Source organism: Barbatula barbatula, assembly GCF_947034865.1.
Source record: "Barbatula barbatula genome assembly, chromosome: 21".
Lineage (NCBI taxonomy): Eukaryota > Metazoa > Chordata > Actinopteri > Cypriniformes > Nemacheilidae > Barbatula > Barbatula barbatula.
The window spans coordinates 8174236-8189786 of NC_136784.1; the positions used below are offsets into that span (position 1 = coordinate 8174236).

The 15551-nt window shown below is 39.4% G+C and overlaps 3 protein-coding genes across 15 annotated transcripts; 2 read left to right on the top strand and 1 right to left on the bottom strand.

The window, feature by feature from the left end:
- The first annotated feature begins 10 nt into the window (after window positions 1-10).
- On the top strand, window positions 11-4021 carry zcchc17 (zinc finger, CCHC domain containing 17). Of its 3 annotated transcripts, none has more exons than XM_079484184.1 (9): window positions 15-81; window positions 219-264; window positions 426-505; window positions 587-644; window positions 727-827; window positions 975-1066; window positions 1187-1287; window positions 3498-3616; window positions 3748-4021. In XM_079484184.1, the coding sequence occupies exons 3-9, from the start codon at window positions 431-433 to the stop codon at window positions 3895-3897; spliced, it is 696 nt and encodes a 231-aa protein (XP_079340310.1). In that variant the 5' UTR covers window positions 15-81; window positions 219-264; window positions 426-430; the 3' UTR covers window positions 3898-4021. The 3 variants fall into 3 exon arrangements, with proteins under 3 accessions (XP_079340308.1, XP_079340310.1, XP_079340309.1); XM_079484183.1 differs by having other exon boundaries at window positions 24-81; window positions 237-264; XM_079484182.1 differs by having other exon boundaries at window positions 11-264.
- A 263-nt stretch (window positions 4022-4284) lies between these two features.
- Window positions 4285-15515, bottom strand: fabp3 (fatty acid binding protein 3, muscle and heart). Of its 11 annotated transcripts, none has more exons than XM_079484189.1 (9): window positions 15269-15515; window positions 14976-15095; window positions 14011-14087; window positions 13528-13797; window positions 13227-13406; window positions 6709-6822; window positions 5129-5301; window positions 4722-4823; window positions 4285-4576 (listed from the first exon to the last, which is right to left on the bottom strand). In XM_079484189.1, the coding sequence occupies exons 6-9, from the start codon at window positions 6779-6781 to the stop codon at window positions 4523-4525; spliced, it is 402 nt and encodes a 133-aa protein (XP_079340315.1). In that variant the 5' UTR covers window positions 6782-6822; window positions 13227-13406; window positions 13528-13797; window positions 14011-14087; window positions 14976-15095; window positions 15269-15515; the 3' UTR covers window positions 4285-4522. The 11 variants fall into 11 exon arrangements, with proteins under 11 accessions (XP_079340315.1, XP_079340311.1, XP_079340314.1 ...); XM_079484185.1 differs by having other exon boundaries at window positions 14011-14084; window positions 15269-15498; XM_079484188.1 differs by lacking the exon at window positions 14976-15095 and having other exon boundaries at window positions 13558-13797; window positions 15259-15497.
- Window positions 10034-14770, top strand: dclk3 (doublecortin-like kinase 3; the record flags this gene model as incomplete). The annotated part of the gene is made up of 5 exons (XM_079484202.1): window positions 10034-10097; window positions 10800-12292; window positions 12970-13102; window positions 13222-13389; window positions 13618-14770. The coding sequence occupies 5 exons, from the start codon at window positions 10034-10036 to the stop codon at window positions 14049-14051; spliced, it is 2292 nt and encodes a 763-aa protein (XP_079340328.1). The 3' UTR covers window positions 14052-14770.
- Window positions 15516-15551: the final 36 nt, after the last annotated feature.

Genomic DNA, 15551 nt, shown 5'->3' on the forward strand with positions numbered 1-15551 from the left:
GGCCGCAGTTCAGTCCGTGAACCGGAAGATAACAAGTCACACGACTCACGTTGAAGTGAAACGCAGGAAACATAACAGCAAGTGTGTTTACGAATTTGTCTGATGTGTAAAATAATTAAGGAGCGGTCGGAAGTTATATCGTACCACAACTATTAGCGACAAAGTTGTTTATAATTGCGAGTGTTGACTCGCTCATTCTGTATATTGTTGACCTAAAGATTGTTTTCCAAGTACAGTCAAGTGGACAAGACCCGATACTGTTTGGTAAGATTATTATTCCTGGCTTTCACGAACTGGGATGAATTGTGTCGGAAGCACTATTGATCCTTATATGTAGTTGTAAAAGCATAAAATAGTGGATCTGTTTTATGCACCAATATGTCGAGTTACAGGCAGATAGCAAATCATGTACTAACCTTCTGCAGATGCAATGGCCGAGGAGTACGCGAGAGAACCAGAAGGATTAGACGGAGTACCTCCTTTGTACAGCATCATGAAAGGAGAGGTCAGATTTTAGAAGCAATCTTAAATCGTATAGATCTCTCTCTTAATGATTTAATCTAACCTCTCGCTCTCCTTTTTTTAGGTTGCCACTGTAACAGATTATGGAGCTTTTGTTAAGATTCCAGGATACAGGAAACAAGGTAATGTTGGATAGAGTTGTAGTGGTGTATGTGTGCAAATACAATGACAGATTTTACATTGTTTGTGTGATTGCATTGTCAGGTCTGGTTCATAAGAGTGAGATGTCTGCATGTCGGGTGGAGAAACCGGCTGAAATTGTTGATGTGGGGGAGAAAGTCTGGATAAAAGTCATTGGCAGAGAGGTAAATTCAGTATTCGCGTATGCAAACACAATAACGACAGCTTTAAAGGCATACTATATATCATAAGAGTAGGCTATAACTCCACCTCTGCTTAACGCAGTGATTTATTTTGTCTTTACATTGTACTTGTTTTCTTGATTCCATCAGATAAAAGATTTTAAAGTCAAACTCTCCTTCTCAATGAAAGCTGTTAATCAAGGCACAGGGCGAGACTTGGACCCCAACAATGTAATGGCAGAGTAAGTGGTTTTATAGTACTACATTAATATAATGTGTACACGGGTTTTTTGGTTAAACACTCAAGTCATCTTCTGGCATACTAGTAAAAATGTTCATGCAAATAAATGTTGTCCACAAAGGCAAGATGAACGCAGACGGGGGCAGTTCAGAGATCACAGGGGGCAAACGATAACCCTGGAGGCTGTGCTCAACACCACATGCAAAAAGTGTGGCTGCAGAGGTGAGCAATGTGACCTCCTGGCTGTGTCAACCTGACCCAGTTCCAATGTACCTTAAACACAGACCGTTCAATAAACAGTTTATTTTAACTCAACTCTGTTAACTTAGACAGACAATAAAAAAAATGTTTTCCTTTATTTGGACGTATTACGGACAAGATAAATTTACTGAAACTTTGCATTAGATTAGGGCAGATCAGCTCAAACAGTTTTAAAGGAGTAGTACACTATAGATTTTTACTTCTGTGTCTGACCTACACCGTGGCCTACACAGAGACGCATGCCTGACGCGCACCTATCCAAAAATGTCAGTGCAAGCGCTGTGATTGGTCTGCTTGAACCCCCTCCCTTCGGGTAAAAAATATTGCGCTAGCGTCGGGGTTTACTCCTACGCATTTCCAAATTAATTAATTATCTGACTAAATTACGTGTTTTTCTGTATTGAACAACTCAAGCTGCAAAAATGACAGTTTATTTGCCGCTATCACTGCTAAATGCTTCTCGAACAGCGTTCTTTGACACTTGTCTTGGTTACACGAGCAACATGCCTGTGGACACTAAAGCCTAGTGGCCATTTCCTGTCGACGCGGGCAATGGCACACAAGTTTAAGCGAAAGATCTATGCCGTAGGCAGTTTATCGCAGAAGTAAAAATCCACCTTTATGTGGGGCTGTTGGTTAAGGTCCAAATTTAATTGATCTATAAGTTGCAGATTCAAAAGGCTCTACACGACACCGGCTGATGAATAAGGGTGTTGTCTAGAGAAATGATTTGGCCATTTTCCAAGAAATCTAAAAAAATGACATACTTTTTAAACATATATATATATATGGCTTCTTGCCGTGCTGAAGTCCGTTTTTCTGTAGTCTCTGACTTCTCTCTTTAATTGCTTATCATAGTGTTTCAATATAAACACTTGTTCATTAATAAAGAAATAGATGTTTTAAAGTTAATTTGGAGTAGGTTACTTTTTGTGATGGGTGTCAAGCTGTAATAAAGATGAGAAATGATACTAAATGATAAAGTTGATTACCGATTTGAGTGTTCTGGTTCACAACACTAAGATACTGTGCCAAATGAAAGCGAAAGTTTTCCTGACACACTAAGACATCAACACTCGTCATACAAACCTCAAGAATAGGGACTTACATCAAACTAATTCAGATAAACAGATCAACTGCAATGCATGCTGGGAGTCATGAATGAGTTTTGGATTAAGATGTTAACCAGCTTGCATTGCAGTATGAAGCTTTCTTTTGTTGTTTCATCTTTGTTTAGTTTCATACACTGATTCTTGAGGTCTGATTTTTTTTCTGTCAATTGACAACGCAGAATGACAGTTACACTATAAAAAATAGACTCAAAATCTGAAGTTGCACTTCAGCTTTATGTCACTGGTGAAATTGCAAAACCTGAAGTAAATAAAATGACCTAAATCGGTCGGCTTTCTGATCATTACAAATAATATATGTGGTCTTGAAGAAGATTCTTTTCTTTGTCTTTGCCTTGACTGTCTCATTTGGACTCGGTCTTGACATGAACTCATACCTTTTTAGACTCATTCTTGACTTGGTCTCGACTAGTCCAGGTCTTGTCTTTAACTCAACAAAGGGGGACTTGACTACTGCCCTGCCTCCATGTGGCTTGTCCACGATTTCATGTACTTTATAATCACGTTGGAAAGCTCACGTGTGACAGTTTCGACCCAGTGTTTACTAGTGTGGAGAAAGAAGACCGTTCAAATTTTCTTGATGTTGAATGACATGTTATATGTCTTTGTGCAAGACTATTGTTTAAAATGGTCAGTTCGTGTGCATATCATGATTAAATATTTTGAAATCTACAGCACGCATAACCTTTCCAACGTGATTGCGTAATACAGGCATCCTGGAGGACCTCAGAGCCAGTGCAAGCCATATATTTATGTTTAATAAGTATTTCATATTTTTGTTTTCTTGGAAAATTACCAATCGTTTAGCTAGACAATACCCTTCATCGGCTGGTGTGTTGTAGAGCCTTTTAAAGCTGCAATGAAACTGAAATTTGGACCTTGTCCAACAGCCCACCATTCAAGGTCATTATATGGAGAAGAACCCTGGAAAGCATTCCTCATTAGTCTAAGTTTGTTTTTATGACTTTTACCTTTAATGAACACCTGTTATGACAAAGTGTAATTTATAAATATTGACACGTATGTCTGTTTGCATGCAAGGTCACTTTGCCAAGGACTGCTTCTCACAGTCTGGACTGCAATACAGTTTAGTGCCAGAAGAGGAAGAGGAGGAGCCATCTGCTCAGGACACCCAATCACAGCCTCAAAAACGTAAAAAGGTACAGACACCCCTCAGAGATCAATCCCTGGCCACTATCATACAAGTATTGTGATGTGTTGCTTTTATTTGTCAGTCAGCCCAATTAAACATTTGCTAACTTTAGTCCTTATTCACTGGTTTTTCCTGCAGGAAAAAAAGGCAAAGAAAGAAAAGAAGAAAAAGAAGGAAAGAAAGAGAGACAGCTCTTCATCTGACAGGAGTGAAAATGATGCCAAGAAACCACGGCATTCTCGCACACATTCAGAGAAGAAAAAACACAAGAAACACAAAACGAAATGATATTCTATGTTCAACTGGCCCATTATGCATGTATGTGTTTATTCGATGTATAGGTTTGTGTAACTGATAGCAACTTGAATGCAGTTTGTGTTATCAATATTAAACTAATGAATTTTTTAATTCATATGTAGTTTGTTTTTTAAGAGTATAAAAAGGTTACTCGGGAACCTTTTAGTGACCCTTTACCCAGAAACACACGAGACACCAATAAGCTCGATTTAGAATACAGTCACGCATGCTTAAATTAGAACATTCACACGGAACACACTCCAACATAAAGGTAACAGTGTGCCAGCGTCCTTTGGGACTCTGTAGGATTACACAATACAGGTCACCGCACTGGAACACCTGATGGAAATGTTGACATTATAAAGTGCACACAGTGGATTTGGAGCAAATGTCACATTTATTGCAGAACAAAGATGTAGAGTTAAACACTGAACGTAGTGGCACATCACACACCCAAGAAAAGCATGATACAGGACATCTGGAGGTACGAAGTTGGAAATTTATTCTGTTTTTCAGGAACGGTGCAAAAGAAAGGTACGAAAACCGTTGGAAATGTACGTAACCATTGGCAATATGTCGTCACGATGAGAGGACAGGTTGTAACTGACGTTTCCCTTTATTCTGCCTTCTCATAGTGTCGTGTGGAGACGACGTCACCGATTGTCAGTGTCTGTTAGGAAAAGAGAGAGAATGATGTACATTCTTGGATAGAAAACACCCACATGCATCCAAAGAGTACATCAATAAATAGGCTATTCAGCAAGGCTTTGCTACTGCTGACTCTACATTACATTAAACACACAAATGATACTGACCAATGTGAGATTGTTGCCACTGATTTCTCTGACCAGGGTCGTCTCTTTATCTTCCCATTTCTGAACGTGAACCAACTTCTCTCCATCCAGTGTTAGTTTTGACTGAAGAATGAACACACAGGGTAAAGACACAATAAGAAACAGTTTTCCATTGTTAACTCTCTCATTTATATTCCTGCTACATACATCAGTGACAAGTGTTGTTTCTTTGTCTACACTGACCTAATGAATGTAACAGGATATCAACCATCTTATAAGACCCCATTGTTTACTATAGACAAACAGTCTTTTGTTATCAGAAATTAGCTTAACAATCTTTCACCCAAGACTGGGTGATAAACCTTTTGAATGTTAATGCTAACGTGTCATTCGTGAATCAAGCACAGGAACTGAAACTTGGAGTTTACCTTGACTTTACGGTCATCTGCAGTGTTCTCATCGAACTCCACTCCCAGTTTGAAGTTGATTTCTGTGCTTTTGAAAGTGCTGACGGTCTTAAGTGTAATGACATCGCCGTCCATGGAAATAATGGTTGTGGGTTTGGTCATACTCCCAACCTGACGTGTGGCAAAGCCTATGCCTGAAACAAATAAATTTAGAAAGAAAATGCATAAAAACACAAAGTGAGTGGTGCATTTAATATCAAGAACCAATTTAATGTGTATATATACAATGTGGAGAAATTGTTGCAAACTTTTTTTATCGTTTAAGCCACAGGGGACCACACCTGTAAGCATTTCCTTGTTGGTGAAAAAAACTAAGGAAAAAGCATCCAGACGCCTAAGGGTAGTATAGTAATAATTAAACAAAGGTCGGATATATTTGCAATGGTTGGTCACAAATGAATACAACTAAACTCTGGAACGGTCAAAATGGTCAATCAATGAGCAAACCGACAGCTTGGGGAGAATGCAGCTATTAGTGATGGGTACAGTAAATACTATGTGGGATTAGCCTTTTAATGGAAAAAATAGTCAGACTACATTGACCCTATGTGACCAGAAAATCTGTCTTCAGTATCTATGAGTTTTGTGCAGTTAACCCAAAAATTTAAATTCTTTCATCATTTACTCTCATGTCATTCCAAACCTGTATGACGCACAACACAAAAGATTATATTTTAAAGAACGTTGGTAACCAAACAACATAGGCCCCGATTGACAAGTATGGACCACGAAAACATCTCAAAATATCTTCTTTTGTGTTCCACAGAAACAGAGTCAAAAACAAGTTTTCAATGACACGATTTAAAACATTTTTACACCTTTATGATTAGCGAACTTTCATGGTTTTAGTAAAGAAAGTTGAACAAATCAACTCTCCCCCCCCCTTCCTCTTTTTCTTTCTTCCAACCACAAAGCTGTACATTGATTTTTCAGACAGCCTCCCCCCACATCTTCCTCTCCTACGCCAAAGCTCACTCAGCAATGCTTTGTTATACATGAAATATTATCAGACGTAATCAGCTTTATAAAGATGGCCGACAAGCATATGACAGATATTGTCACATTTTAAGGAACAGAACGAATTGACCTTACAAAAACATTTGATCGTTCAAATGCATCAAGAGCCATAATGAATGAAATGCTTCTCAAAAAATTCCACAGCAAGTTAAAAGGTTATATTGTAATCATTTGATTGTTCGGCTCCATAGCCACACGTGGTTGTGGTATGACTGCAGACATGCGTGTGACGGGAGACCACATGGTTTTGTGTGTGTGTGCGCACATTTGAGGTTCCATCGCACAAAGATCTTGCACCACATGCACTCCATCTTAAACACATCCATGCAGAGGCACACCCATGCAGACACACACATGCACCGTGCAAAAACAATGTTTTCCTGGAAATAACACAGTTTCCCAAGCAAAACATTTATTTATAATAAACAAACCAAATGTACATGTGTTTACTTGCATCAAAGCCACACCCCATGTTCAGCCATCAAGCATACACACACCGCACACATGCACAGCCTCCTACTCACCGAGGGCTTTCATGTAGTCATCGAAATTCTTGCTCTCCTTCAAGTTCCATGTGCCAACAAAAGCCTCGACCATGTTGAAAGCTGAGTGAGGGAACGGTAGCAAAAAAGAATGAGCTGGTGAAAGAAAGCGTGAGAGAGGGTAAGACAGCACCACTAAGCTCCTGCGATCTTACTGGCTGATTTATAACTGCTGTTTGTGATGTCATCACTATAAGCTTTGGGGGAGGAGAGGGGAGGAGCAAAACCACAAGAGAAGATAGATGAAAGGCAGGGGTGGAGGGGCGAGATGGGTGAGTTGTAAATCAGTTAAGAACGACAAAGTAAAAAAGACAGAGTGTAACAGAGAGTAAATTGTAAAAAAAGGAAAACAAGAAATTCAAATAAAATAAAAAAATACTTTCTTTATCTTTCCATATGCATTGTTCTGTATGTCAGTGGTAAGCAGATAACGGGCTAATTGTTTATGGTATGAACAGTCTGGAGTGTGGTTTAGTTTATGAGGTTCTGTTTTTTATTTGAAGAAAAATGTGAGGAATTTTATTTCTGCTATCCAACATCCTGCCTTACAGAGAGAGAGAGAGAGATATGGGGGTCAGGGTCACGCAAAATTTTCTTCGCTCTCTTTCTTTTACGGACCGCTAAGGACATGACCTTATGTCAAAGGCCTCTTTATTCCCACCCTCTACCCTCTGCCTGTTTTGCTCAGAAAGAGACATCTTGCTGTATCAGCTGCTGTTTGTACAATAATCACCACAAGTAACACTAAACCTTCTCCTCAGCCTGTCCTCTGTGAGCCACAAGCATTTGTAAGTAAGTGCATCCACTCTCTATTTTTGGAAATAAACTCTTCATATGTAACAAATTTGATGATGAACAAAGATCAAGATAAAATGCAGTCTACAGTGAGAACAAAAACTCACATTATACAACTTTGGATACGCTTCAACAGTGTAAAGCTCAGTTAATGGAACACGTTGCATTTATATGAAGAATGCGTTATGGATAGTTCACCTAGAAAGGAAAATTCTGTCATAATTTATTCACCCTCAAGTTGTTTTAAACCTGTGTACTCTGGGAAAGATATTTGGGAGAATGTTTTTAACCAAACGGTTCTGGGGCACTATAGACATAGTACAGAAAAAAGTACTATGGTAGTCAACAGTGCCCCAGAACTGTTTAGTTTCCCACATTCTTCAAAATATCTTTTTTGTGTTCAGCAGAACCAAGAATTTTATACTGTTTTGGAACAACTTGAAGGTGAGTAAATGATGACAGAATTTTTATTTCTGGGTGAACTATCCCTTTAACATACGGTAAAAGAAAAACTTCACTCACAGTTAACTCCGCAATCCCGAGTTATTCTTGTTAGGTTTGTTCAGAGGAAAAGTTTTTGTTCTTATCATTCGCCTGAGGGAACATGACATGACACACAGATCCTTTAAAACAAGCACCTGTCTGAGCATGTGCCAGTTCAGACATACACCCAAACGTACACTCTCTTATTGTCACCTTTTGTCAGATCTTTTTTATTGCAGTAGGTTCAAACCCTTATTTTTTATGCATTCAGCATATTTATTCATCGAATTTGGTTAACTACATTTAACATGCTTTTTTTACGACATGACAACTGTACATTCCTCTGATAGAGTATCCTGAAGTGATTGTATTCAGGCAGCTTGTGCTACTGTACAGATACCCTCCAGCATTTCTAAAATGTCTATTTCGTTTTTTGTGAGGTAGTTAGTTCTTCGGTATACCTCTCTGTTTTCCTCTTAAAACCTGACATTGCAGCACTGCAAGTATTATTGACTCTTGTGCAATAAACTGCAGTCAGTGTTCCCTATTTGAAAGTCATTTTAGACAAATGAATTTGCAAAACGACTCAATGTAAATGTACAATTAAACTAGAGGCAAAAATAATTTGCACTTATCTGACAGGTTATTGAGATCTTCTGCTTCTTCTCACACTCACTGTAGAAGAACATTATCTAATTTATCTATACCTTGTGAAATACACCACGCTGTGCCAAAAGATCTGATGATTCAACCTTGTGTGTTGTGTAACACAGAGACTCTTTCAATATGATTTACGTTTCACCCTTAAACGGTTGTGGAGATTCTCACAGTGTGGACCATTACTGTGTCTAAAGCAACACAAACGTGTGACTAAACAGGGTATGCAGAGATCATGCGTTTAACATTTCACACAAACAGGTGCTGGAGACGAGCGAGCTAGAGAGAGAGGACTAGTTTAGAGAAAGCTAAAAAAGCAGTCTGGTCCCAAATCACACATACAAAACTCATATTATGAATTGAAAACACCCAGACCAAATTAAACACAACATGCATCAAATACAAATGTATCTGTTTTGACATTTGTTAGATTCTGAGATCCTGAGTCCAGACCACCCCTTTACTCACACCGCCCTCTAGAGGACATGCGCAAATTACAGCTGCACGCACGCACACACCAATGGCCTGCACAAGCAGGCAGCCCATAAAACAGCAAACACAGACACAATACAGCACTGCTGTGTTAACAGTAACCATGACAATGCAGACATACTGGGAGACGTGCAAAGAAAGAGTGAAATATTATCAGAACTTTAGATGAAAGATACATGTGTGTAGTATACAGCAACGTTTTAACTATTGAAATAACTGCCAATGCGCATCTATACCAAATTTACTGGAAATACTAAACCACTATAAGCATGGCTCAATAATTTAGTTGAAGTACAACATGAGCAGAAATAAACCAACACCATGAAAGTAAATTAAAAAAAATCACTGACAGATCCAACATCTGTTAAGTTAAGTAAACGGCATTATGGACTATTAGAGATACAATTGTTTGTTGTTGTTTATCTCATTGTCTCCCCTTCCCCCTCTTCTCTCGCTATCCCCGAGTGTGTGTTCTTCAGCTCTCTGCATTTAAAGAGGTGAGGGTTACCGGGGAGACGCGCTTGCAGCAGGATGCGCGGTATCCGGTAACGCGCTTGCAACCCTTCCAAAAGATGCCGCTTCACGATTATCCCCACGTTACCTCGAGTCTGATATAGCCTACTCGGATTGAGTATTGACCTGCTCTTTATTATGTGAGATACTTTCCGGTGCGAACTTTAAATTCACAGCGAAGCAGTGTGAACTTTCACGATTCCTCCGGGACGTGGACACGTCGATGGCGACGCGCACGCTGATTTAAACACTTGTTACTGTTTTGTGAACCTGTAGGACGTCTCTAGGACAGGATGGCCATTGAAGCGACCTCGCGGGGTTATTATAACTACAGAAGTAATATTAATACTGCAAGGCCTGTACGAGAATGACGCCGTTGTGGAATCAGCGAACGGGGCGAGGGGCACCAAGATCCAAATGGGGAACGACAGGTGAGAACTAAATTGAGGTTTAGGCTATACATTAAACGATAGAGTCACAGACGCTTGAAATGTAAAGTCTATTCAATTGTATGGATACAAATGGATATCATTTTAAACGTTATATTTAGATATACATCATATAGCAAAGGCAACATCAACTATTATTTTTATGGAAGAAGTGTCAATATAAATAGTAAATTTCCACAGACTTTTAATATAAGATTCTAAGTTTACTTCAATTCAAAAACCACTGTGGACCTATGCTCCTTGCAAGTGTGAAGAGAAAATAACAAATTAATGGATTAAACAAAAAAACATAAATAAGAAAAACATAATAAGAAAGAAAGAAAAAAGAAACAAAAGCAAGCAGCGTCCTAAGTAAAATGATCCGGCACGATCAGATTTGATCCTTTTCCGTTACCCCATCAGCATGAGATGCAATTTGAGAATCTGCATGTCTCCGCATTGCTCCTCAATACACACCTGCTCTTAATTATTTATGTTGTGCCACTTCCTATTTAATTCGCTTGCATGGGTTTTTTTTATTATCTGATCGAGCGATTCTGTGCTGTACTCTCGAATAACAAAGCATATTTTTTGACATACTGCTCAGAATAAATATTAAAAACGGCAAAACAATGCTTTTTTCAACAATTCAGTTTGTCTGTGTTGTATTTCTGAGCAAAGTTAATGTTTGCTTATGTGTTCCAGACCAAAGGATTAAACTCCCTAAATGCCCCAACGCTGCCCCTCAGCAATCTCTGCCCTCTTACGCGCCCAGTTCGAGACCCCGTAGGCTGCCCACAGACTACGGGCATTTAGAAAGCTCCATGATTGGGTCGAATCACTGGGGTGAACATGGAGTTCCCAGAGCGAGTGGCTACCACTCCCGGCATGCAGAAGCGAGCCCAGTGCGTCCACGAATCGTCACCGTGGTACGGCCCTGTGGAAAAGAGAGTCCGCGTAAGATCTCACTACTGTTAAACCGTCGTGCCGTGCAGACGTTTGAGCAGCTAATGGCCGATGTCTCAGAGGCACTTGGTTTCCCCTGCTGGAACAATGCTCGTATACGACGCCTATTTAGTCCCGCCGGCCGTGAGATCCATAGCCTTGGTGACTTCTTCCGTGTCGACAATGCCTTCCTGGCTTTTGGAACCAGCCGCCCATCGCTTGATGAGTTAAATGTCGCACTGAATGAGTTATATCCTGAAAACCTCGCTTACTGTGAGCACCTGCTGAGGATATGGGAGCGTATGCTGAGACCCAAAGCCACTAAAGCAGATAGTGGTTTCCATGATGATGACCCTGAGGCATCTTTAACAGCTGCATGTGACCAACATGTGAACCAAGCAACTGCCAACAACCTGCAGCCTGTTGGAGGGCAAGGAAGGCAAAGAGAAAAGGTGAAAAAAGAAAGACAGAAAAAAGACAGAGAATTGTGGATGATTAAAGGTGACCCGCAGAAGGAGGAGCCAAAAAAAGAGGAGAGAAAGACAGAATCTGTTTATTGCAAGAACTGTCGAGGATGTGGTCCTCCCATACCCCCAATCAGAACCAAGCCACATTCTCAACTAAACAGGCCAAATAACAGGAGCGAAACAAATACGACTTCAGAAAACACACCACACAGATCACCAAAAGTAGACGAGAATGTTGCCAATCCTAACTCAACTGTTCATCAAAATCAGCATAATGCTCTTATTATGGAGACGATAGTTGAGACACCAACTCAACTAGAAACAGTATCACAGAGAAACCTGCAGGGTAATCTACCACCTGACTGTGCTGAAGTTACATTAGAAGACATTGAGCGCTACTACGAAATCGGCCGCGTGGTCGGTGATGGGAACTTTGCAGTGGTGAGGGAATGCAGAGTACGTGGCATATCTGAAACCTTCGCCATGAAGATCGTGGACAATGCTAAACTGCAGGGACGTGGTCACATGATCCGGAACGAGATCTCTCTGCTGCATAGCCTAAAACACCCTCGACTTATCCAGCTCTTTCGTTCGCATCACACAGACACCCATGTGTACCTGCTGATGGAGCTGGTCACAGGTGGAGACCTGTTTGATGCTATCTCTCAGAGCGGCAAGTTTAATGAACCCAGTTCTGCATGCATGATTAGAGACATTAGTCAGGCTTTGGAATATATCCACGACAAGAGCATTGCGCACCGAGACATCAAACCTGAAAACCTACTGGTAAATACAAACTGAAAGCATCTTAAGTGTCAATTATCTGAATAAAATCTTAAAGGAAAAAATATTTGGAAGCATGCTTGTAACCAAACATTTCTTGGCCACCATAGATATAATAGGAAATATTGCTTTATAAATGTATTTATATTGTTGAACAAAATGAAGAATGTATCAAAGCAAACAATTCAGGGATACTTTTGACTACCATTGTAATTTCTCCTCCTATGGTAGTCAATGGTGACCAATAATTGTTACAAGCATTCTTCCAAATATCTTTCTCTGTGTTCATCAGAACCAAGAAAATTATAGAGATTTTGAACTTGACAGTGAGTAAATGATGACAGAATTTGTATTTTTGGGCAAATAACTGTCCCTTTATTACAATTAATTATTAGTGGTTGGTTATCATGATAGACGTTTACTATAGTTTTATGTAATTAAACATTTATATTGAAATGTTGTTGTCAGACTTTTCTTGCTATTGTGCCATTTAAAGTCTTTTAAAAAGGCAACCTTTTTTGTCTGAAAACGGCTTACCTATTTGTCTGATACTTGTTTTGATAGACTTAAAAAATAACATTTGTCTACAACCAATTGTTAAAAACATATCTCTAAAACACTATCGTATTAAAAACATGCATTTAAAATAGTGAATTATAGTCTCTATCACTTGTTCAAAGGTTCAGCACAACGGCAGTGGAGGTATGAATCTGAAACTGGCTGATTTTGGATTAGCCATGGTGATAACAGAACCGGTGTTCACAGTTTGTGGCACACCCACATATGTTGCTCCGGAGATACTTGCTGAAACAGGTAAAATCTTCTAGTGTAAATAATCTGAGACTGGTTGGACACAAAACCTGAGCTACAATTTATTTAGAGTGAAGTTAATCGCAGATATTTCCAGTGTAATGCATTGTGTGTGTGAATAGGTTACGGTGTTGCAGTAGACGTCTGGGCGATGGGTGTTATCCTGTTTGTCCTCCTGAGTGGCTTTCCCCCATTCCGCAGTCCAGATCGTAATCAAGAGGAGCTCTTTCGTCTCATCCAGAGGGGAGATGTCCACTTTCTGTCCCCTTACTGGGACAATGTGTCTGAGGGTGAGACATTTGACAACCTAAAAATAAAGAAATTTAAGGTTTCGGTAATCCAAAATAACAATTTTGTCATTGTGTGTCTACTTATGTGTGCTTTTAAAAAACATTATGAAAAATGAGTCAAATGTGTAAGGAACTGACCAGCCTGAGCTCATGGAGAAACTGATTTACAGTCATTTACATGCTTTAATCTTGAATGAAGACATCTCTTTGTGTCTGTGTGTGTCCCAGGTGCCAAAGCTCTAGTCAGAGCTCTGCTGGAGGCGGACCTAAAAAGGCGCTTGACAGCAAGTCAAACTCTGCAACATCACTGGCTTCAACATGCAACAGCAGAGAAAGACCATAAGGGGGCGACAAAAGCCACTGACGCCACAATTGAGAAAAACCATCACCAGAAACTAAGTGGCAAAACTATAGAAAATACACAAAAACAAGAAATGTCATCAGAAGAATCTCATGCAGCACAAATCAATGAGTACAAACTAAATAAATATGAACCAGATATCAATGAACATAAAGACAAGCAGACACAGCAGAGTCACAAAATTACAAGTTACCAACAACATTTATCTAATACAGAAGACGCAACCTCAAACAAGCAACATGGCACAGATCAGCACAAACCTGAGAGACCAGTAGAGCGAGAAGACTCAAAACAAGAGTGACCTGCTAAATAATGAGTGAGCCAGAGAGGTGACCTGCTGAGCAATGACAGAAAGAAGGTCACTGAAGAGTGAAGAATATCATAAAAGCAATGACATATGACAAGACTACAGAACAATATGTGCTATATAAATGATTCGGTGTCGGGAATATAGTGATATAGTAATAATTACTTTATATGAAACAAACAGCAAAACAAATGATATTATGTAGTTTCTTTATTCTCTAATCTACACAAAAACTAAGAGCACTGACCAGAGTGTGTAAACTGTGTACATCCCTTTGGATAATGTGTCTTGTTAGATGCAAATCTAATGTAAATGTGAGTACGCTGTTTTTCGCAAGGCATGTCAGGTTTCAAATGAAGTACCTGCTATCAACATGTGTTAATAATAATGGCAAATATTAATGAAAACAAATATTTTTTTATCTTGCCAGTCTACCAATAATTAAGCTGTATTGTATTGTTTACCTTTGTTTTAAAATGGAAAATAGTAAGGGCGAGTTTCTTCTTCTAGGAAGGATTAAATATGTTTTCGTCAATTTCGGCATCTGTAGCGAGAGTGCCAATTTGCGTGTAAGTTGGCCAGCCATTTTTGTTATAGTATTGTGGACTAGCTAGAAAGAATCTAACAGTATTCAATATAAATTGTCTTCCTGCGTCTCATATTCCATGTGCTGTAACTATACTGTGTATTTAATAAACGGTTTCTGTTTATTTAGAATCTAGTTTGTTTGTTGAATATGTGCATCTGTGCCACAACAACTGGAGAAATCAATATTGTAATGTGCTTGAAATGACTTAACCTTAATCATCTAATGCCATTTGTACAAGAAGAATATGAGTATTATATTATCCTGTCCAGTGATCTGTAAACCTCACACACACTTTCCCATCCCCCCCACCCCCCCCCCATGCTACTTACTCTGCAGAAACAGTCAAGCAGGCAAGCAAGACTGACAGCTGTCTTGCCCAAACTAGTCCAAACAAGTTATTTCATTTGGCTAAGGTCATTCCCCCACCCCCCGGGGTCTCACCTTGGTTACTGTGAAAAAATAAACACATGAAATTACACTTAACAAAAACCTAAACTAATTATTGTAATAAACACAATAAGATAGTAACATCTAAGTTACATTTAGATCAAAGAACTGATTCTTAAGTCGTATTAATTAAATCAGTTCTTCCATTCACAAGACTGCAAGTACAGTTATTTACACAAATGACGCTGCAGGATGACGTTGCCATTTTGTCGCATATCAGGATTGCTGGGGGCTTTTGCCTAGATATGATTTGCGGTCACCTTTTTCTTTCGATTCTTTAATTGACGTAAAAAAAATATTGCACGTCGTCACAGTACAACTGAAAACAAATCTACTCACGATATCGCGCAATACAAACTTTTTGAAAGCTTTTTCTTAAGAAGCGTGCCGCTACACAACGCTGGTACGCATGCGCGTCGCATAGCTCTTTAAATACCCCCAGTCATCTGACGAGGCGC

What these genes read in the sequence shown, in the direction of transcription:
- zcchc17 (XM_079484182.1), top strand. Translation starts at nt 431, where the DNA reads ATGGCCGAGGAGTACGCGAGAGAACCAGAAGGATTAGACGGAGTACCT. An exon ending in TAAAAGTCATTGGCAGAGAG is followed by an intron (nt 828 to 974) that starts GTAAATTCAGTA and finishes TGATTCCATCAG; the next exon opens with ATAAAAGATTTTAAAGTCAA. An exon ending in AGCCTCAAAAACGTAAAAAG is followed by an intron (nt 3,617 to 3,747) that starts GTACAGACACCC and finishes TTTTTCCTGCAG; the next exon opens with GAAAAAAAGGCAAAGAAAGA.
- fabp3 (XM_079484189.1), bottom strand. Translation starts at nt 6,781, where the DNA reads ATGGTCGAGGCTTTTGTTGGCACATGGAACTTGAAGGAGAGCAAGAAT. An exon ending in TGACTACATGAAAGCCCTCG is followed by an intron (nt 5,302 to 6,708) that starts GTGAGTAGGAGG and finishes TATTTGTTTCAG; the next exon opens with GCATAGGCTTTGCCACACGT. An exon ending in GTGGCAACAATCTCACATTG is followed by an intron (nt 4,577 to 4,721) that starts GTCAGTATCATT and finishes TTTTCCTAACAG; the next exon opens with ACACTGACAATCGGTGACGT.